The sequence below is a fragment of the Carcharodon carcharias genome, chromosome 14 (assembly GCF_017639515.1).
Source record: "Carcharodon carcharias isolate sCarCar2 chromosome 14, sCarCar2.pri, whole genome shotgun sequence".
In the NCBI taxonomy this organism is placed as follows: domain Eukaryota; kingdom Metazoa; phylum Chordata; class Chondrichthyes; order Lamniformes; family Lamnidae; genus Carcharodon; species Carcharodon carcharias.
In genome coordinates, this window is record NC_054480.1 from 54,386,187 (window position 1) to 54,409,827 (window position 23,641).

Consider the following 23,641-nt stretch of genomic DNA (forward strand, 5'->3'; position numbering starts at 1 on the left):
CTCATCTGGACAGTGCAATGGCCTCTTCACCGGCATCCTCGCCTTCGAGGACCTCATCATTGTAATCCCCTTTGATATCTGCCTCATCGGAGGATGTGTGCAGCTCTTCCATCTCCTCATCAGCCAGGTCCTCCCCCCATTGCAGCACCAGGTTGTGGGGCATACAGCAAGCGCCAATGATGCGCTACACCATCTGGGACAATATTGCAATGCTCCACTGGACCTCCAATGCACCAGAACCTCATTTTCAAAATGCCTATCATTTGCTCCACCAAAGTCTGGGTCGTGGCATGAACCTCAATGCACCGTTGCCTTGATGCAGTCTGAGGCCGCCACCCAGGCGTCATCAGCCATGTCCTCTGTAAGTAGCCCTTGTACCTGAAGAGCCAACCCTGCAGCCACTGGCCCCTGGAAGATGTCAGGGATCTGAGACCTTCTAAGGATGTAGGAGTCATGGACGCTCCCTGGGAACTGTTTGCAGACCTGTAGGATGTGTTTGTGGTGGTCACACACCAGCTGAACATTGAGCAAGTGGAAACCCTTGTGACTGATGTAGTTGACTGCTTGTTGCCATGGGGATCGAAGCATCACGTGAGTGCAGGTGATGGCGCCTTGAACCTTTAGGAAAACTGAGATCTGCACAAATCCCAGAGCTCTTGCTTCTTGGCTTTCCTGGTCCTAGGTGAAATACACAAAGCTCTGTGCCTTCACGAAGATGGCATCTCTGACCTCCTGGATACACTTGTGTGTGGAGGCTTGCGAGATCCCACACAGGTCACCTGTGGAGCCCTGGAAGGAACCACTGGCATAAACATTGGCAGCCCTGAAGGCAAAAAAAGTTCAGACCAGTACTCTTTATTTCCTAGCTTTTACTGTTTTTTCCTTCTGGAAGTGGATGCCCTCCATGTCCCCATGGCACCAAATCCTGCAGCAGGTGGCATATGTGATCGACCAGTTCCCTAGATATGTGCAATCTTCAGCAACACCGGTTCTTGGTCATCTGCAGGAATGACAGGTGCCGTCTATATACCCTGGGTCTAGCCATCGCTCATAGGTGCCTTGCTTGCTGTGGATCTTCAGCAGCATGCCTCTTCGTCTTGAGGGAGGTGCTCCTCCCTTTGCTGAGCCAGTACTCCACCACTCTCTTCTTTTTCTTCTCTGGTCTCTGTAAGCCATGAGGCATTCTGCTAAATCACCAGGCTCCATGATCCTGGCGTTCCCCTCCTGCAGAATCAAAGAGAAAGATGCATGGGTTAGCATGGGTGTACTAAGAACGTCTTTTGGCTAAGTTTGAAGTCCCCTTAATGCATCTCGGAGAGTGCTGGCCACCACTTGGATGGCCAAAGTTTAGTGCACTTATTGGCTGTCAGAAAACCCTGCCCACCTCCTCCCCGCTCCGCTTGACCAATTGACAGCAACTTCAGCCACTGGACTGCATGCTGTGCTTTCAGCCCAAGCTCAGGTTTTCTCCTAGTTCATATTGCTTTCAGCTTGAACTATGAGGGGCACTGGTTCAACCTTAATAAAGACATTGCAAGGGGCTGTGAGCACCTCCACAGACTGCGCCAATGGCACCTTTCGCAAGGGGATTGTACAACTTGCCCAGTCAGCCAATTGCTGTGCTACCCCTAAATCGCACAGCAAGTTGCAGTCTGTGCCTGAGGGGTGAAAAGTTCGGGAGGATTTGGTGGCACTTTCATGCTTTAGTGTTGCTTGAGTGGGCAGAAAGGCTTCAGAGGCCTGACTCCAAGCATGTCAATGGAGCTGCTGCAGAATGGTCTCAGCTGCAGGAGAATGCTCACTTTGGACAAGCTTTTCCAAGTGAGAGGCTGCTTCCCTCTCAACCTCCCCCACCCCAGCACATGTATTTCCTTCAGTATGCTTGTACTGCCTTGCCGCCAACCCCACCAGCCTGTGCTTGAGTATTTCCTTCAGTCCTTGCCCCCCACCAACCCCCTACCCGCCACACCCTGGCCTGCACTAGAGCCCTTGCCCTAGCACTGCACTGAAATGCAGCTGGGAAAAAGCAACTTGCCTGTGCACCCCGTGAATGCGCAGTGCCACTTATTTGATGTCCTATGGGCAATGCACACAAGAGCTGCACAAGGATGTGTGGACTCACCTCTGAGTTCCCTTCGAAGTTCAGATTGCCAGGTGCATGCCTTTTAAAGGCAATTGTGAAACATGCTGTTCTGAAGTCACACTGAGGTGGGTGGTAAATTTGACGTGGGAGGATGATTCCAGCGAGTAAGGCTTATAATCAGATGCCAATGTATTAAAATGGCGTTCCCGATGTGCGGCAGTGTGAAACGCGGCCTGCCACCGACGGGTGGAATGGACGATCACAAATAGGTTTCACGACGGCATTAAACCGATTTTTGGTCTTTTCACCATATTGTCCGCCCCACCATGATACCCGACGCCAACGGGCCGGAAAATGCTGGCCACAGTTTCAAAGGGGTTTCCCATTTAAGATGAAGAGGAAAAGGAATTTCTTCTCTCAGAGGGTCACTGATCTTTGAAATTCACTATCCCAGAGAACAGTGTCGGCTGAATTAGACAGATTTTTGATACAAGGAAATTAAAGGCTATGGGGAACAGGCAGAAAATGGAGTTGAAGCCACAATCTGATCAGCCATGAACTTACGGAATGACAGAGTAGGCTTGAGGGGTCAAGTGGCCTATTCCTATCTGTCATGTCCCAATGTTCCCATGTAAAATTACACCACTGCAGTAAATTAAGGGTCACTTGTTGATTGATGTCGTGGACCATGGATTTGCCTACTCTACATACTTCCAGCCGATGCTCACTGTCGAATGCTCTCACCAATAGAGTGCCTGGTGCAGTTTGCTTAGAAATGTGTGTTTTACTGAGATAATTCCATGGCAAGAATATATTGTGTTGCAGGTTCATTGAGAATTGGATGTAGGTGAGTTGTGTGTAGCATTTACTCTCTAGTTCAATGCTGTGGTCTCCCCATTCATCAGGCTGTCAATTTTCATTATATCATGGCACAAATTTTGTATTCTAGGAAAGAAGCCTAACTTCAAATGAAAACGTAGTGCAACTGTATCACAGAAATAGATAATGCGCAATAAAAATATCAGAATCAATCATGAAAATGTAATAATTTTCAGTTAAGTCACATTACATTTTTTTTAACGTGATGCAAATGTTAAGAGTTGCTAGAACAAATGGGAGATTTTTGGGTTTTTTTCAATGTTATAAATTTGCATCTTTCTCTAGTTATTATCCTACTCCCTTCAAGCCCTCTCTGAGCTCATCTTGTCCATGAGATCCGGTATATGTTCCCTTAACCCTATTCCACCAGACTCATTTTGGGGCCCCATCTCAGCTGATATTGTTAACAGCTCTTTCTCATCGGGTACTACTCTTACTTTATTCAAATCTACAGCCATCACCTCCTCCTCAAAATAAAAGCACCTTTGACTCTCTTGTCTGCAAGTCACTGCCCCACCTCCAGTCTGCCTTTTCACTTCAAAGTCCAAGAAACTGCTATTGTCTCTCAACTCCGTGTCAATCCTTCCTTGAATTTAATGCTTAAATCCCTTCAATCAGGGTTTCACTGCTGCCAAAGTTCTGAAACAGCCCTTATTAAAGTCACAAATACAGCCTATGTTACTGTGAGAGTGATAACCTATTTCTCCTCGTCCTCCTCAAATGTCTGCAGTCTTTAATATGGTTGATCACACCATCATCTCCTGACGGCTTTCCTCCATCATCCACCTGGTTCTTTTCTTATCTATTCAGCCGTGGCCAGAGAATCATCTGCAATAACTTTTCTAACCACTCTCTCATTACCCCTGGAGTTCTCCAGGAATCTATCCTTGCCCCTTTCTATTTCTAATCATGCTGTCCCTCGTAGGCATCATCGGAAAACATGACTTCTACATGTACACTGATCAATCCCTGCTCTACCTCACTACCATCCCTTTTGATTCCTCCACCGTCTCAAACCTGTCATACTGCTCGATCAGCTTCTAGTTATGGATGAATAGGAATTTCCTCCAACTAAATATTAGGAAGGCCGAAGCCATTGTTTTTAGTCTGCACCACATGACCCTTTCCCTAGCCACCACTTCATCCCTCTCCCGGACAATCGTTTGATACTGAAACATACTGTTCACACACTTGAATTCATATTTGACCCTGAGATGAGCTTCCAACCATAAATATGCACTATCACCCAGACAGCCTACTTCCATTTCTTTAACATCCCCAGAATCTGCCCCTGCCTCAGCTCATCTGCTGCTGAAACCCATCTTCCTTCACGTCTATGTGACCTGCAGATTTGACTATTGCAATGCTATCCTGGGCATCCTCCCATCACCATCCTCCATAAGCTTGAGCTCATCCAGGGACCTGAGCCTAACTCGCATTAAGCCCAGTTCACCCATCACTCCTGTTCCAGTGGCTTCTTGCCCAGCAAAACCTCACTTTTAAAATTCTCATCTTTGTAATCTCCTCTGTCCCTGCTACTCTCTAAGATCTCTGCTCTCCTCAATTCTGGTCTCTTCATGCATCACTGATTTTAATTGCTCCATCATTGATGGTGTACTTTGAACTCCCTAGGCTCCAAGCTCTGGGATTCCTTCCCTAAGCCTCTCCACCTCTCTTTCCTCCTTTAATATACTCCTTAAAACCTCCCTCTTTGACCAAGCTTTAGCTCATCTAAAATTTCTTAATGTGGCTAGGTGTCAAATTCTATTTGATAATTTTCCTTTGAAGGGCCTTGAAACATTCTACCATATAAATGCAGGTGTTGTTACATCGTGAGCGTAAATTTGACTAAAACATGACTTCTACCATCAATGCCTCTGGAAGGCCTCATGGTTCTGTGACATTTTGTTAGTTCACTCTTATTGTCCATCATGAGTTACCCTGAAAAGGCCTTTTGCTTGAATCACTGCAGTCCTTCTCATCATAATGCTCCCAATAATGATTAATGATGCTTTCAGCCGAGTGCACTTTGTGGTAGTTGTTTATACAAATGGGTGGTGCAATAGCTCACTTCAAAGGCCATTAAGAGCCAACCACACCATGTGAGACTAGGGTCAAGGCTAGGTAGGGTTAGCAGGTTGTCCTCCCTGAAGGACTTTAGTGAACTAGTTGGAGTTTTATGCAAGCCCAGTTTGATAAAATACAAGTCAAGTTTTTTCCTTCTTTACATCAGGGCAGAGAAGCAGAGGAATAAAAACTGGTCCTTCAAATCTAAATGAACAAATATACATTTTAGCATCCCAAAACTAAAACTGATTTTTTTTAAATTATGGGATTTATAATAGAATATATTAGTGGCTTCAGCAGTAAGATCATGTGGATTTAGTAGTTAACCCATGAAAAACTGTAATGACTGCAGATTCTCTTCTGTTCATAGCTGACCCAGTGTAATTATGTAGCTGCCTTTTTGCTGTGACCACAAGATACAAGTATTGGGAAAGAACATACATTTCAAATGCCTTCAGTGGATTATCAGTCCTCAACAATGACCACTAGTGGAATATGCATTGCTATTGTTCCCATAGTAACAAAATATAAAACTAAACACCTTCTTCATTGTAAGCATGGATTGTGTTAATCAGGCCATGACTTTCCTTTTTCCCCTCTGCTTCATCATTGTTTCAACTAAATTGCACACTCATCCCTCAGCCTACCACCTTGGGATGATTTCCAATTCACATTTTCTAATTTGTGGCTAATATTGAGGGCAAAAATCTTATTTGGCTGACTGGAATGAGCCCCTGCTGCACTACATGGTAGCAAGGACTCATGCCCCTATGACATACCAGGAGAATACAAATGTACATATGCAGAAATTGGATGAAGAAAGTTTCTCCAGAACACAGTCAGAAATTGTGTGAAATTTTACTACCACAAATCAAATTCCTTCCCCCCCCCAACCCTGCTAACAACAACAGTCACTGGAGAATATGGATTCTAAGCCTCAAGGAATTGGATCCTACCACACCACCACCCCTCTCTCCCACCTCCACACTCACATTGCTAGATCAGTGATAATCGTCAGGATAAATATACAAATATTTCTAACAAGGTGACAGGTGGAATTTAATCAAACTATACTGACAATAGTTTAATACCTTGCTCCTCTATCACCAAGAGAATTGATGGTAAAGAAGGTGAAATATTACCTTGTCTCCAATGAATCTAAAGGCAGATGCCAGTTACTTCGTTACCATTTATTACAATATCAGGATGCAACAAAATGCAGTGTACCTATACTTTGTAAAATTTTACTCTTCAAATGGATAGGGCAAGGTGACCCTCATCCAAAGTCATTAGAACTACGTAGAATCCAACAGAACTTGAAATGGCCAAATTTGGATCAGTTTGAATTTAGAATCAATCACTTCAATTAAAAATACAGTAGTAAAAACCTTTTATTACATTTACTAGATCACATGGTGAGCTATCAAGCCAGTTTATACAATGCAATAGAAAGCTGGAAAAAGTGGATATATTTTGGCTGTTTCAAATAATGTTATGATCTATGTAACATACCTTATTTACATATCAAACTTTCCATTTCTTTTCTCCTTCCAAAGGATCAGGCCAATTTTGCTCTATCCATAAAAGAATTTAGTGCTAAACTCTCACAGACCTTTCGATAATACACTTCTGTATGTGAAAAGGGTCGAGTTTATTTGAATTGCTGGCTGCTTCAATATCGTAAATATATTTACTGTGCTTGTACAGTTTCAAAGGCCAGGATTTTCCAGTCCTGCCAGCAGCGGGCATTGTTATGGGCAGGGTGGGAAAATTTGGAGATGGCCGCTCTTCAAATTTTCCCATCCCACCCACAACGATGCCCACTGCTGGCGGGACCAGAAAATCCCATGCATAAAAAACTTGATTCTAACTTAATTTCAATTCACATTTTTAAAATTATTCAATATGCTGTTATTTCCATCATTCATTTAAATAGGCTCAAGCAAAATTGCACTTTATCAACAGATTATTGTTTACCAAGGACAAAGTAGGATGGGTTTGTGTTCCCCAATGCACCACAGATTCAGTAATCAAAGGTTCAGATTCATTACTATGCATCAGAATTATTTTAAGACACAAAAATTATACCCATTCATAGCAACTTTATCATTATTAGGATTCTTTACGTAATAACAACAAGCACAGGATAAAAATGCAAGATTTTGAAATGATTGTGTTGTATCCATAGCTGTTAAACTTATTCTGAAACACACTCGGTACAGTCAACGTATAATGGGATGGAAAGGGTCAGCACCAGTAGCACAAAATGGGCTGTTTTATACCATTGCCCAATTCTCTTCCTTACTGAAGTCAAAAGATAAGAGAAGCAGTGTAAACAGGCTACTGATCCACTATCAGCTCATTTTGCGCTCCTGGCTTGAGCAATTTTACCCCAACTATTTTACAAGTTGATAAGCACATTTTTAGCATTTCAGGCACACTGTAATACTTGAGTATTCAAACTATGAGGAAGACTCCCAAGAAGCCTCAGTAATTGCCATTGTAAAAAGCTGGAACGAAGATATACATAGAAAACAGCAGAGACCTGACTGAATTTGATTAACAATAAGAAAGGTGCTCTTAGTATGCTGAAAAATAAACAACTCTATAAACTAAACTAAATTTCACAAATGCCCCACATTTCTGGGGCATATATTTTTTTTATTTATCCAAAATATAAAAAGCCACCTTCAATCAAGTTGATGACATTGCTCCTAGGAATAAAAGTCCCTGCTATATGAATAGTTATTGAGGATTTTACCGATTAGAAAACAAATAATTTTTGCAAAGGACTTACTGTTTCTCTTAACTACTACACTTCTCTGGTATACAGTTAATATAATTTACAGTGACTCACCTTCCCAATATGATTTAAATAATTAAACTACTTTGAATAGAAGAGAAGGAATTTTGATGCTCACCTTGAGTTGTTACTCTTCCTCTAGTTCTGTTACATACTGCGAATGGTTCTCTGGTGACTTGCCATGCGTTTTGCTGAGGTGAAGTTTTACTGCGTGCTTGCTAGCAAAAGTTCGATTGCACAGATTACACTGGAACTTGCTGCCTGTGTCCTCATCTGCTACCAACGGCCCTGTTGGCTTCTCAGATGTCACCTTTGACACTTCTTGCTCCCCTCTGGCATGCTGTACAGAAATTTTTGCCATATCTTTCATAGTGAAGCCCAAATGGGATTCTAAATGACCAATATAAGTGGAAGGAGTCCTAAACTGGGAGGCACAATCATTGCAGTAGAAAATCGGGTGTCCTGTGTCTAAGTTCTTAAGGAATTTTGTTCCACCTGTCTTTCTTAGTTGATATTTTACATTGGCAAGCCAGTGACTTATGGTAGTCATGGTGAGTCCAGTAAACTTTGAAATATGCATGCGGTCTTGTGGACCTAGATCTGATAATAGATATTTGCCTTCACCTGTCTGCCAAAGACTGGCAGCAAATTGGGCCTGCAGAATGAGAAGATGCTGGGGATTCCAGTTTGACTGCCTACCTTTTCTTTTCTGAACTGGTAAAAATTCCATTGACACATCTTCAAAACTCCTCACATCAGTCTCTAACCTCTCTGTTGTCACCTTTGATGAGGTAGAAGGTTTTGGTGTTGTACCTTTAGGGAGGACTTTCACCATATCAGCAATATCAGATAAAGCATGTTTGGAAGGTAATGAAGTAAAGGATTTGACCGGGTTTGACTGGGCAGTTTTGTCACTCTTAGATTTGGTGAGATCTATTGGTTGATCACTGCTTTCAAAGTAATATCGATCAGCAAGATTAGTTGGTTTTACTAAACTCGGTGGTGAAGCTGATTTCTCCAACAAACTTTTATTGAGTCTACATAACATAGTTACAGGGTCTGAACTTGAATTAAGGGGCTTGGCAGCTTTGCCAAGATGAGTGTTCATGATAGACTGCAATGCACTAAGTGGACTGACAGAAAGTTGTTCAGATGGGTGGTCTGTGATAACAGTCATTCCAGAGCAACCATTGGGTAATGAAAAATTTGGAGATCCGTCACTTTTTACAGGTTCTTTCTTGATGCTTTCCTTTGTTTCTTCAGCATCTTTCAAACAAGGTGAATGTGTCCTTGGCAGCTCAGGGGGAGTCTCTGTTTTTATTGGGCTCTCACTTTCCATCTTACATGGTGAAACTATCCCAGACTGAAGATTTAACTTTGGATCCTTTTTCTCAATATCACTTTCTTCCAATTTGGATGAAAGCTGTTCATGAGATGGACTAATCGGTTCTTCCTTAATTTGGTCATTGTTGGGTTGAAGGGGTTGGTTTTGGCTACTTGTAATAACAGAGAAATACCTGACTTTTGGAGCTATTGGTTTCAGGTTTGGCTTAACTTGTAATATTTGAGTACCGAGTTGCACAGGTTTAATAATCCCTGGAAGCTGATAGGCAGCATGGATACTGGGATAAGCACTCCAGCTAGGGCTCCCAGTTTGGGCTTTGTTGATGGCTGAAGTAACAGTATTTTCAAGTGATTTAAGAATATCACCACCCACCTTTGAGCTCTCTTCTAGATCTTCTTCTCTTATGTATTGATACTGAAGCGTGGGATCAAAAATCTTCTCTGGGTTGTCATCTTTGCAATCATCTTTATCTTTATGCTGTTTCTCCATATCCTCTGTCATCTCTTGCTTCTCTGCATGGGTTTTGTTATCTTCTGATACTGATGGTGTCAATGAATCAGGAGGCAATTTGCTGACTGGTGCCAAAGGTTGAATTTCATTCGATGGTCCTTCTGTGACTGACTGTGCTTTGTCCACAGCCAAAGGGTCAAAAACAATCTGTTTTCCCTTTTTTGATGCAGAGTTTGTTACCTTAAGAAAGTGCCCTGTTACCATCATATGAGCTGTGAGCTGCTGTAATGTATCATGGGAGCTTCCACATTCCATGCACTTCAGGATTTGGGACTTACAGGCTTCGAATTGCCAGGTATAGCTGGCACCATTTTGATAGCCATAGCGATTGTTAGATGACACATAGGGGTTTGAATTCTTCTGCGCTTCACCTGCAAATGTCCCTGCGACTCCAGTTGTTGAATCTGGTGAACAAGGCTGGTTAACTTCATGCTGGGCTCGTTTTTTAGTGGGAGGGACTAACTTTGATCCAATAGGTGGCATTGGTTCCTTCAGAGGCACTTTCTGGTAATGTTTTGTTTTAATCATATGAACACTCAAATCTTGAAGGGAATCAAATGAATGACCACAGTACATGCACTTTAAAACTTTCTGGGCATCGTGCATTCCATCAATGTCCTGCAAAGCCCGTTTTCGTGACTTTGTCCAACTGCTGCTATGGTCCACATCTTTCTCGTGGTTATCATCTTGGTAATGTCCTGTATCATTCATGTGCACAGTTAGCTCCACCAAAGTGTCATATGCTGCACTACATTCCCTGCAGCGAAACCTACTGGCACCTGTGAAAACAGTCCCAAATAACTTGTTATTTTGCCTGTACAACTGCACTGAACTGAAAAGATTTGGTTTAGGCACTGGCCTGCCAGAGGATGTCTGTTGAAATGTTTTGGATAATGCATCTTGGTGCCAATCAAAACTACTTTTGGTGCTTTCATTGCTGCTTTTACAGCTTGTCCTTTCAGTCTTTGATTGTTTGAGGTCAAATCCTAGACTTGACCAATATGAATCAGATAGAAAGCTAGCATAAACAGCTCTCATTGCTCCTAAACTGTTCTGTTGGCCATTCTTCATTTCCCCATTTGATTGGTCTTCCTTTTCCTGCCCATCCCGGGAAGAAATACTTTTAAAATCAGCCAATCTGTCACTGGCATCACTTATGTGTGATTCACACTCTGCATCCTGATTGGACATTGCACTAACTGGAGAATTCTGGTAGCTGTAGCTGCCTTTGCTTTCTTCCTCCTCCTCCTCTTCTTCTTCAGTGCACATGTAACCATTGCCTTGTAACTCCTCAGCAGAAGGGCTGGCATCTTCTCCGACTCTCAGTTCTCCTGTCTTCAAATCTTCATCTGGGACATAAACTGAAATGCAAAAAATATTGAAACTGTAATCAGCAGTTATTGAATCTGAACAACAATCAGCATCACTGACACAAAAATTGGATTCCTGCCTACACCTTCCCCAGTAATCTTCAACCTAACTGTCAACACCTAAGTTACATCACCATCTTCTGCACATCTGCTGAACAAGCCTTCTTACTTTCACTCATTGCTCAGCAAGTCCATTTTTCTCCTCCTAGTGCAAAGCCTTCTTATTCATGCAAGAACAAATGATCGCAAGGAGATGAGAGTGAAGATAGATTCAAACTATTTCTCTGTAAAAGAGTAATGCATGAAACATAATATTACCTTAAAAAAAACACTTACTTCACAGGAGTTCTGCATTCCACATAGATTTTTTTGTTGAAGCCATTTTTTTTATTGGTTAAAGGTAACAAAATCTAATATTTCACTGCATACTATTAAAATTTAGTATTTCATTTCTTGGTCAGCTTTGTCCACATTAAGATGAGGGATGTCAATGGAAATTTTTACACTGTCATCATCAAGCATTTTCAGGCAGGTACAGTACGGCCAGAGGCAAACTAGAGCTATTGCTCTACCGGTTCCATAACATGCCCTAACCTTGATATCAGAAATGATCTTCTGACTACACCAATGTGATATGCCTGGCAAAATTATACTTATTATAGCCTTATTTATCTAACCAGTTTACCTAATACAAATTACTACACCTGTTTCATATATCAGCCACCTTCATTTTTTTTGCTCTTGAGGTCCAGAAAGGAATGCAACAAGGATAGTTATCTCTTGGTATTGATTAGTGTTACTGGCGGCACAGATAAAATTGGAGACATTACTGGAGTACAGGTGGGTAAATTAAGGATTTTCTCTACCAACAATCATGATTTGCCAACCCAGATTCAACAATAATTAAATATGAACTTCTGCACAAAAACAACAAAATTTCAGATGACACCACTCTTTGGGGAAGGGTTCTACTAGTGTGAGAAGCTTTGGCACTGATATTCAGTGCTTACATTTTGGATGGACAAGGTTGCTCTGATCTAGAGCTGAGCTAGATAGATTCTTGATTAACAAGGGGGTGAAAGGTCATCAGGGTAGGTAGGAATATGGGGTTGAGTTACAATCAGATCAGCCATGATCTTATTGAATGGCTGGGCAGGCTTGAGGGGCCGAGTGGCCTACTCGTGCTCCTAATTCATATGTTTGTGTGTTCGTATTTGTTAACTCAGGGGAGGGGTTAGATGGGGCCCAAGGCGAACAATAAATTGACCCAACCTTGGCAGAATGAAGCACGGGAGATTTTAACTCTGGGCCTCATCTGCATAGCATCAGCCAATCTCCCATTCAAATTTAGCAGGAAGTGGATCAGCAGACAAGAGAGGAGTTACCATATGGTAAATGGTCCAACACACAGATACGATACCAGAAGATGTTTGGGAGGGTTTCGTGATCAGGGTTAGAAGCAGGACGTAGACCAGGGCAGAAGAGGACCTAGCTTTCCTTGTGGAATCCGGAGAAGCAGTCCTGCTGCCCCTAGGCTTCACTTGGAAAGGCAACTGTACTTTTTTGCGCCTTTACTGACTTTGACTTCTCTTACCAATAGGTTAGCCTGTTAGGAAAGCCACAGCCACTTTTCTGCACAGGCCTCGGGTTAAAATAGCCATTGGATGATGTCATTGGAATCCAATATATATATTTGAAGAAGGATCCTGCAGATGGGTGTCTTTCTATTCTGCTCAGAAAAGCAGGTTGAAACTGGAATCTGTGGGAAGACAATTTGAACTTGACTGTTAAGATCCATATGTGATCTTAACTGCCCGTCTAGGGCGTTGAGATGCAACCACAGCAGTTCAAGTGTTCCAGAGATCTCACTAGTATCATGTATGGTTGCTCCAGTCACAGCACTGTGGAACACCAACAGTCACATTTCCTCTGACATGATGGGGATAGACTCATGAATGGAGTAGCTATTTCTCACTGATTATCAACTTACGGTTGGTTTGTACCAAGTTCTTGGCTCTTTTGTGCTGTGGACCTGTTGTTATTAGAAAAACTCGATTGGTCAAACTGATTTCATGCAGGATTCATACAGCTAGCAAAGAAGGATTTCTTTTTCAGTCTGAGCTGTATTGGAACACTGTCTTTCAGAATGGTTTGTGACACACTAAATTATCTGTTAAAAATTTGGTACGTTTAAAACAATTTTACCTAACTTTGTTTTGATTATAAGATGAAGAGCTATTCTTTTTAAGTGTAAGATTATTTCAATAAGTTGTACTGAATCACTGGCCAAAATCTTCCGTTCTGGGAGTCTAAGTTCGGTGCTGGGTGCGAAAGTGAGAGTGTTTTCTGCTGGGGGTGGGGGTGCGGTGGGATAGCTGAACACCTACAATCTTGTGCTGCTCAGCTCATCACATTTGCATCCGCGAGGAGCTCGCCAATTCTCGTGAGGAGATGGGCAGGAAATTGCTGGCTCTGCTATTTAAACATGGCACCTGGGCCTTCCAAGTCATAAGTTAAGGGCACCCGGACAGCCTGCACTATCCCCTTCCACCTTTGCCTGGTCACTACTCCACCCTTCCCCACGAACACTTTCTCCCTTCCTTGGTTGTCCTCCACGCAACTTGCACTGCCACCGTCAAGCATAGTCTGGCATTTACATATACTACCCAAAGAAGACAATATGATGGCAACTCACCATTAATCATGGAAGTCTACCTGACCAGGTGCACAACACTTACGCACAGTCGTGCATGTGGACATTCTAATTTCTTGCTAGTAGGAAACTTAATTTAGAGGAGGTACTTAATTCTGCGAGCTAGACTTTTAATGAGCATGCATGACCTGCCAATGCAAAAGGCTTCCCAACAATGTTCGTCAGGAAGCTCAACCTGTCTTTAAATTCCCAAGAACTTAATTGCTAAAGTTCATCTAGCCATGGGGAAACAGATTTTTGGCCTCTTGCCAAATTAAGTTCCCCTCTGCCCACCAAGCTTTCCATTGCCGTCGGGACTAGAAGATCCTGCTCACTGAGTCCACAATATAAACTTACAATTGGTGTAGCTGACATTGAATGTGTCTGCTTAAGGTTTTTCTTTCATCAAAGTCAAGGCTGATACATTAGAAAGTACCACATCATCTGTATATCTAAGCTTCCCCTCAAAAACATCTTAGAAAACAGTGGCACCAGACTTAATGTTTCATCAATGTTTTAATGATGGCCTCAAGAAAAACTGAAAGTACAGTGTTTATTTATCCTACACAGAGCTGAAATGGAATGGACAATGTGTTTGACAGTCAGTCATTTCATCTCCATCAAAACTTTACTTGACCTAACATTAATCCTTCAACTTCCTTCATAAGATCCTCCATTTGGTGTTTTGTTATAGCACCACAATCACATTAAACAATGTTGTAGATCAAACTGGGTCATTTCAAAATAGAGGTTAGGTTGCTTAAGGAGAAAATTTACTAAGGAACAGTATCATTGTCTTTTAAGTTGAAGTTTTACAGCAGCTCACGTGCACATCTGTGCACTATCCCTATCATTTGAAATGATATTTAATAAATGGATTGATAAGAAAGTCTGTACAGCTCACCATGTTGACCATCAGTGCTATGCCATTATCAGTGAATGGCAGGAGGGGGAGGATAGAGAGAATGATCTTCTTTTCAATTTCCTCTCCCCATGCAAAAAAGGAGAAAGGAGTCTGTTGACAACCAGAACAAAGCTGGCTTGATTGCCAATTGAAAGGGATTTGAACTGAGATGCTCTGAATGGGAGTCTAGCGTTTGATTACAAGTCTCTGCACAGAATACATTTGTGGGCCACATACATGATTAAACTGAATATTTTCAATTCTTCAGAATTTTCAATTACTACAGATTCTGAACAGACCAATAAAAAGTGATACTGCCTCTTAAATTCACATTATTTTAGTTCTGAACCATTTTGATTTATTTTAAGATATAAAATGGAAAGATTTACAATTTAGGGTGTACAGATTGTAGTCATTTCTCTTCAAATTTTTATTCGGCTTCATTAAACTTTCTCAAAAACCTTGCTATATCTTCACTTTGTTTTCACCCATCTTTCTCCGGTGAATGACTGAGCTTTATTAATTTGGACTAGCATCATTCTAAATTAATTAATCTTGTGTTAATATCAAATATACTGATATTTTCAGAACTGAATTATTAATATAACTCAACCAGCTGAAGCTGATAACAGTACTCTATATATTTCATCCACTGATAAATGCTTCATCTTCTTAGGAATACTGAATGATTTGTTCAACTTTCAAAATACTTTCATCACAGAAATTACTTGCAAAAATATGCTTGCGGGAATCTACAAGCAGAGAGAAAGAATTCAGTCTAGAAATTCAATGGCGCCACACTGGTTTTCCAGGTGTAAACAGGTGTCTAGATGCCTAATATGGGGCAGAATTTTCAGTTCGGTGGGTGGGCATGATCAACAGGTCCGGGATCAGCCAGGGAACGGACTGCCGACTGTGGTCGGCTCCCAACTCCAAATTCATGCTGGCTGGCCAATTAACAGCCATCCAGCAGAAGCACATGCTGAAAGGCTCAGCACTGCTGGGGTAGGGGCGGGAGGAGGGCTGAAGTCAGCACAGGTGAGAGCTTACAGAAAGCTCCCTGAAGGCAGAGAGCTGTCTCAGGGAGCTGAAGGCCTGAACAACCTAAAATAAAGTTCACAGAAACTGGAAAATAAGCGTCCAAGCTTCATAATCAGTCACCTGAAAATGTAGGTAATGAAAATGCTGTCCACATAAAGTTATTTTTTATTTTAATTTATAACAGAAACCTCATCCTGCCTGTGGATGAGGTTTCCTGAAAATCCAAAGGTTGCCTGGCCAATTTGCCCGCCCAACAGCTGTAATGCTGGACAGGCAATGAAAAATCTCTGGTAATTGCGCCGTTGATGGGCTTAACTGCCCTCTTAATTGTCGGCGAGTGCGCTTCTGAGTTTAGCGCGCACCCGCTGACCAAAATATTGTGTAAGTGTGCAATGACGTCGGGGCGCTCGGCCGACATCATGATGCACTGTTTCAAGCTCGAGCGGATCAGGCACGCCCCTGCCCATGCAGGGAACAATTTTCCTCATCATGTGTGGTGTGCCTATATACATTCCATGTCAGAAGAGTGATACCTAGCATTTCGATAAAGGCTCCAGTGGCCTGAAACAGTGGTTTACAGATGAAAGTAGGAGCTACAACAGCTATTTAAGGTCTCCTTCCCAAAATTCGTCTCCCCTGAATGCAGCTGGTGTTGTGCGGTTTGGCTCAGGGTAACCAAATCTACATGCAGCATTACTAGTGGATCTTAAAGAACCTGCTCAAGGCTGCCATAAAAAAGATATGTTAAGAAAAATGTTTACCTCAACGTGCAATCCTGACTACTGTTACTGGCCCCATTGGGCCCTCTCCTGATCCCAAACCCTGCCCAGCTGCTTCCCACCCCCCCAATCCCTTTCTCCCCGATTGCTTTTTAACTGTGGGCTGCTGAAAGGGAGGCAGCTGACCCCACTTAATTCTCATACAAATGTGTACTGGTCTATCGCAATATGTAGATGAGGCCTGAGGCCCAAATTCAGATGAGCATCAAGCCCTTAGTTTCTGGCACAAGCTCCCAATGCATTTCCTATCTTAGGTCTGCAAAAGGGCTGAAACAAATTTTTTGCCCCTTTCTCATATAACAAAATCATAAACTTTTTAGTTATTTGTTCACAGATAGTGAGCATCAACGGCAAGGCCAGCATTTATTGCACACTCCAAGTTGCTGTTGCGAAAGTGGTGGTGAGCTGCCTTCTTAAACTACTGCAGCTCATGTGGTGTAGGTGTAGAGATCACAGGTTTGGAAGGTGCTGTCAAAGGAGCCTTGCTGAATTGCTAGAGTGCATCTTCTAAGTGCGCACTGCTGCAACTGTGCACTGATGGAGGGAGTGAAATGTTTAAGGTAGTGGATGGGGTGCTGATCAAGAGGGCTGCTTTATCCTGGATGGTGTCATGCTTCTTGAATGAGTACAGCTCCATCAACAGTCAAGAAAATGGAGAGTATTACATCACATTCCTGACTTGTGCCTTGCAGATGGTGGACAGGCTTTGGGGAGTCAGGAGATGAGTTACTTGTCGCAGAATTCCCAGCCTTTAACCTGCTCTGGTAGCCACAGTATTTACACAGCTGGTCAAGTTCAGTTTCTAGTCAATGATGGGGAAATTTAGCGATGGATAGTGTCACCGAACATAAAGGGAAATGGTTTAGATTCTCTCTTATTGGAGATTGTTATTCTTTGGTACTTGTGCAGCACAAAGGTTACTTGTCATTTAACAAACCAAGCCTCAAGGTATTCTCCATGCAAATGCAGACAGTATCTGATGAGTTGTGAATGGTAATGAACACTCAGTAATCACCAGTGAACATCTGCACATCTAACTTTATGACGCAAGGAAGATTAGCGATGAAGCAGCTGAAGATAGTTGGGCCCTGAACTCTGCCTTAAGGAACTCCTGCATCAATGTCCTGGGGTTGAGATGATTGGCTTCCAACAACCACAAACATCTTCCTCTGTTCTAGGAATGACTCCAGCCAGTGGAGAGTTCCCCCCGACCCCCCAATTCCCATTGACTTCAATTTTGCTCAGACATGTTTGATCACTTTGTTGATGATTGGGAGTGGACTAATAGGGCATTAAGTGGCCTGATTGGATTTGGCCTGTTTTATTTTTCTTCTTTATAATCATATTTATGATTTTATGACTCAAAGTGCAAGATGAAGAGCAATCAGGCGCTAACTATTCACTGAGGTGACTAAGATGGGATTTTGAGCTAAATTGTGGGTTAGCCCACATTTAGTGCAAGGTGCTGTCTTGGTAAAGAAGTTGAAGCTTGGTCCCCTACAATATCCAGGCTTGGGCTGATAAGTGCCAGGCAGTGACCATCTCCAACAAGAGAGAATCTAACCATCGTCCCTTGACATTCAATGGCATTACTGTCACCAACTCCCCCACGATCAACATCCTGGGGGTTACCATTGACCAGAAACTGAACTGGACTAGCCAAATAAATACTGTGGCTACAAGAGCAGGTGAGACACTAGGAATCCTGCAATGAGTAACTCACCTCCTGACGCCCCAAAGCCTGTCCACGTCTACAAGGCACAAGTCAGGAGTGTGATTGAATACTCCCCACTTGCCTGGATGAGTATAGCTCTAATAACACAAGAAGCTTGACACCATCCAGGACAAAGCAGCCCACTTGATTGGCACCCCATCACAAACAGTCAATCCCTCCACTACCAATGCACAGTGGCAGCATTGTGCACCACCTACTAGTTGCACTGTAGGAACTCATCAAGGCTCCTTAGGCAGCACCTTCCAAGGCCATGACCGCTACCATCTAGAAGGACAAGGGCAGCAGTATGGGAACACCACCGCCTGAAATTCCCCTCCAAGCCACTCACTATCCTGAGTTGGAAATATATCACCGTTCCTTCACTGTTGCTGGGTACACACCTGGACTGCAGCTGTTCAAAAAGGTAGCTCACCACACCTTCTCAAGGGCAATTAAGGGTGGACAATAAATGGTGGTCTAGCCAGCGACCTCCATATCCCATGAATAAATTTTAAAAATCAACTTTAATTAAGGTTTTCATAAATTAACTCACAACAGGCATGAGGCTCACTGGTCTGTAGCTTTCTGGGCCACTTTTGCCAACATTAAAACAAACATGAGTAACATCAGCCTTTCTCCAGACCCCAGGTATCCTCAAAGTAATCAGTGATGTCTGAAAGTGTACATTGTTATCACTGTATACGGAACTTGAGATCAGTTTTTAAATTTGAAGAAGATAAATTTGACTGCTAAACTTGTAAGCTTTTACAAATTAAGGAGTTAACCTGGATGCATATGTTGCAAGTTACAATATAGGACTGATAATTTTGTTTTGAAAAGTATGGGAAAAGATAAAATAGGAAAAATCATATACCACTATAGGATCCACCTCACGCTAGCTAATATTATCCTCATGTCCTACAACGTAATCACAAATGTCTCTTATCCTACATTCTCCTCATTATTTTTTCTTTATCTTACTTCATTTTCACTAATATCCAATGCCCAATGATTCTATTCTCCCTATATTCTACATGAGCATCACAAACCATTAAACTCAAGAAGATTGAAGAAGGTGTATAAAATTATGAGGGGTATAGATAGGGGAGATAGGAAGGAACTTTTCCCCTTGGTGGAGGGATCAATAACCTGGGGGCATAGATTTAAGGTAAGGGGCAGGAGGTTTACAGGGGATGTGAGGAAGAATTTTTTTAACTCAGAGGGTGGTGGGAATCTGGAACTCACTGCCTGAAAGGGTGGTAGAGGCAGAAACCCTCATAACATTTAACAAGTATTTGGATGTGCACTTGCGATGCCATGGTATACAAGGCTATGGGCCTAGTGCTGGGAAATTGGATTAGAATAGTTAGGTACCTGTTTGACTGGCGCAGACTCGATGGGCAGAAGGGCCTTTTTCTGTGCAGTAGACCTCTATGACTCTATGATTGATTGAAGCTGAACTGCATAATAGCCCAGTCACTCTTATCCAACCAGAATAAGGCAAACATGCATTTGGTCAATCCGAACAATCTTAATGGCCAAAATTAACACACCTTTTATTTATTCTGGCCATTCATACAATTTATTTAATTTTCCTCTGCCTTTCCTCTCTCTTGTGCTCTAATCCACTATTCCAAAGGTCACTGGGAAAGAATGGTTACAAAATGGTACTGATGCTGTAAATTTATGGGATGGCAAGAGTTTTAAAATGCAAGGCAATTATTTTGAGAAAATAAGGAGGAAAAGAAGGATCTGTATATGTTGGGTAAATATCTTGGAAAGGATAGTTTAATTTGGAACATAGCAGTTCTAGAATATGAATAAAATCAATCATCAAGACTGGATGAAATCATTGATTAAAGAAAATATGCGGGATACACAAGCTTTGTTTTGGTCATGCAACTTAGTGGATAGGGATTATATTGGACATTTTAAATTTGTCATATTATTCCTCACATTAAAGGATTGAAATCGATTTAGACTTTTTTGGGGTCTGAAATGCAGGCCACATAATGTGTACCCTGCCCAACTGAGAGGCCCAAGGCCATCCCGAAATTGGGCAGGCTGCTGGCATCTGTCATTCCTATATTGGGTTACCAGACGCTGTGGAGATTATGGGAGTACTCCTGATCCTAAAAATGAGTCAGGAGTTTAAACAGAGAAAGAAAAAGCAGTATTTCTACTACGTATTTTTTTAATGTATAAAAATGCTTACCAAGTTTGAGCTTCCGAACAGATCTAAATGAGCTGAATTTAATGCATCACAAATTAAGCCCACGCAGCATTAATGTATAGCTCAGCCATCCCATAAACGTCATGGCATTTGTAATAAATGTCACCAGAAAAGATGGCAGTAAGACCAAAACAGCTATCATCTTTTTATTTGAATATAAAAATGACAGTGCTGCAATCAAATTGAATTTTTAAAAATGAAATTGCACTGATACTTCATAGAATTAATCTCTCATTTCGAAATATATATTAGAGATTTCAAAAGAGATTGTTGTCTCTAGATTTTTTGAGTAATTCTTGCCCATTTGCCAGGACATAACTGATTATGGTTTGCTGTGTATTGCTAATTTTAAATAATGGAAATATACAAAAGCTGATCCTCCAGCTAGGTGTGGTGGCAAGTTCTTTAAAAAATGTCAATAGAACTCCTGTCTCAGAGAGTCAAGGAGAAATTAAATTAACTTGTACAAATTTGACAGCATGTTCTCAATTATGTAGTAGGCCCCAAAAATTAATTACTCCCTTCCAATTTATTTCTTTGCTTTAAAGCATGAAATGATTTATGTAACAGGAATGAATCCATTACAACAGTAACAGCTAAGTTTATACCATACTTTACACTCTAATGAATCTGCTGTTGATTCTGCTCGGTACAAAATGCTGACTGGCACCGAGTGAAATACCTCAGTTCATCTCAATATGAACTGACTCAACCCAATGAGCCAGGGGCTAGGACTGATCCATTAAAATTACTTTGCACGTGTAAATCAATAGCATGTGTGTCATTTAACTGTGGTGCACCACTTAACATAACTGTAGTAAATGTTTAATATGGAGATAGAAACACACTAGATTAACACTGGACAGTGAGATCAGTAATCAGAAGTCTTCCAGGCAATGTGTGGATGGCTTAGTGGTTTTGTAATGTGACCATTATAAACCAAAAAGCAGTGAGAGGAGTTATGACAGATTGTACATAAACACTTAGCTGTACCAGACACTTATACCAAACTTAATAAATTATGTGAAATAAGATTATTAAAAAAATACTTTTGTCAAACCAGGGAAATTCTAGTGTCCAAGCGCTGTAGTCTTTTATTAAAGTTTGCCATTCATGCAATTCATTTCTTAATCGAATATTAAAAGATGAGGAATAGCTTATTACTGTAATAACCCTCAACTGCTACCAAAATTCTTGCAAAAAACCCTAAACTACAATAGGTTAATTAATAATGTTAATTAAAAGTACAAGTAAGCTTGTACCCAGCATCTGCAATATTTTGTCTTTATACTGTTCTGCTTGCTTTATCATCTCTTTCCTATTTTCTCCCCCTTTTTACTCTGCCCTTTTTAATATTCATTTTACCCTTTTTCTATAAAATATCACCGTTTTTTTCTATTCGATATATTCTGACAATGCTAATCTTAAAATATTTCCTGCACCTTTTCTTCTCTTTCTCAGCCTCCCCTTGCCATGCTGGAGGTCAGAGTAAATTTTTAAAATCTGTTTTGTTATTGACATCAGAAACCCAGAATGTACAGATTGGCATGAGAAAATTGCAGATCTGATCAATTCAATCTTTCACCCATAAAAACAGAGTAACCTCATCCCAGGTACTATGAGGTATTGAATATGTACCTTTGACTTATTTTTGATCAGGCTTATTTCTTGGAAGAGGTTGTTCCAAGAACTTTGCTGTATACCACTATTTTGGCAACTGTATCAAGTTTCCACTGTACCAACCTTTATGTCTACAGTGCATGTCTTTTGAAGTTTGTGTGCTGTTAACTTTTTGTAAAAAAAATAATCAAAACATAAATAATGTTTATTACTGCAGACTCCTCTAAATACAGATAAGGTGCTTTCATATATTTTTGTGAATTCAAACTACTGTAAAACAATTAGATAATTGCCAGCTCAGTACCAGAATGAAGCTGGGCTATATATAGTTTTGTAAAATATTTGCTATCGCAGAACATTCTGTTTGAATCTGAGTTATTCCCTTTGAATGATGCTTTTTCTCACTGCAGGTCTTTGTAATTAATAGTTCTTTTTAATTATCTTAAGGAAAGTAATGGTTAACCAAAATCTAATAAAATTTAAATGATAATGGCAACAATGGCTATTTACCTTATTGCTGTTTGCGGTCTGCTGTTTTTCTCTATATTACAACAGAGGCCATGCTTCAAAAAGTACTTCATTGACAGCAAAGTACTTTGGAATGACCCGAAGGTATGAAAGGGACCATGTAAATGCAAGTACTTTCTTCCTTTGCGATGTATTTCAAGTGTGTGTATTAGAAGTGTGTGCTAGACATTTTACCACAACATCTACTTTAGTATTTGACTTTGAATCATTGGTGTGGCAATCTCCCCATGCCTTCACCCCACCTCCTGCCCCCCACCACAATTATTTATTATTGTCCAATTACAGCACATTCTGACATGAAAAACAGTAGTACTCACCCACTTGCTCTGGCAGGGTACTTTGACATAACCTCAACGTTTTCCAAGCCATTAATTTTACAGTACATCTCAGGGTTGCTGTATCATATCAAGTCATTTTGTGATCCTGCATCAAGTACGGATGTCTTGTTTGTTAAATTCCTATCTATTTTAGATTTTAATTGGTCTAAGCTTTACACGCTGAAGGTTACTATTGGTAATATTTGCAATGGAATAGTTATATAACCTTGCTGTGTTCACGATTTTAGTGAGACTATTAGCCATCTAAAATAAACAGATTAACACGTGCACTTCAATTCCAGAGGAATCACAGTTGAAAAGCAAGCAACCTTATGGTTCCAATATAGTTTCTTTTACTTAGTGCTCATTTTCTTCCTTACTCCACTATAAAGCACTTCAGGACACCTTGTCATCAATAATGGTGTTACATAGATTACTCTTACGCTTGTTTCCAGGCTTGTATGCCAGCTATCATGATCAGATTCAAGGATGAATATACATATTTTATAGTTAACACTTTTGCTGGCATGTGGTAATGAGGCAATGGGCCACTTAGGGCTTCTTCCTGACCCTGTCGCAATTTTTCCTGTGTCAGGCAGAGGCCAGTACCAAGTGGGAATCCCAATAGCTTTCACTGAGCAGGCTGGTAGCAGGCAAGGGGTGGTTGTACCTCCTTTATGGGCCCCCTGATGCCTTCGGAGATACCCCCAGGGTCTAACCCCCCCCCCCGCCCCCCCCACATTTCCCTTCCTTCCA

At 41.4% G+C, this 23,641-nt stretch overlaps 1 protein-coding gene across 1 annotated transcript in view; it reads right to left on the reverse strand.

The window, feature by feature from the left end:
- LOC121287065 (teashirt homolog 2) overlaps positions 1 to 23,641 on the reverse strand; it is a 547,485-nt gene that overhangs the window by 257,651 nt on the left and 266,193 nt on the right. Inside the window, exon 2 of the mRNA XM_041204550.1 lies at positions 7,951 to 11,048. Within this exon, the coding sequence (XP_041060484.1) occupies positions 7,960 to 11,048 (3,089 nt within the window). The 3' untranslated portion in view covers positions 7,951 to 7,959. The remainder of the gene's footprint in view (positions 1 to 7,950; positions 11,049 to 23,641) is intronic.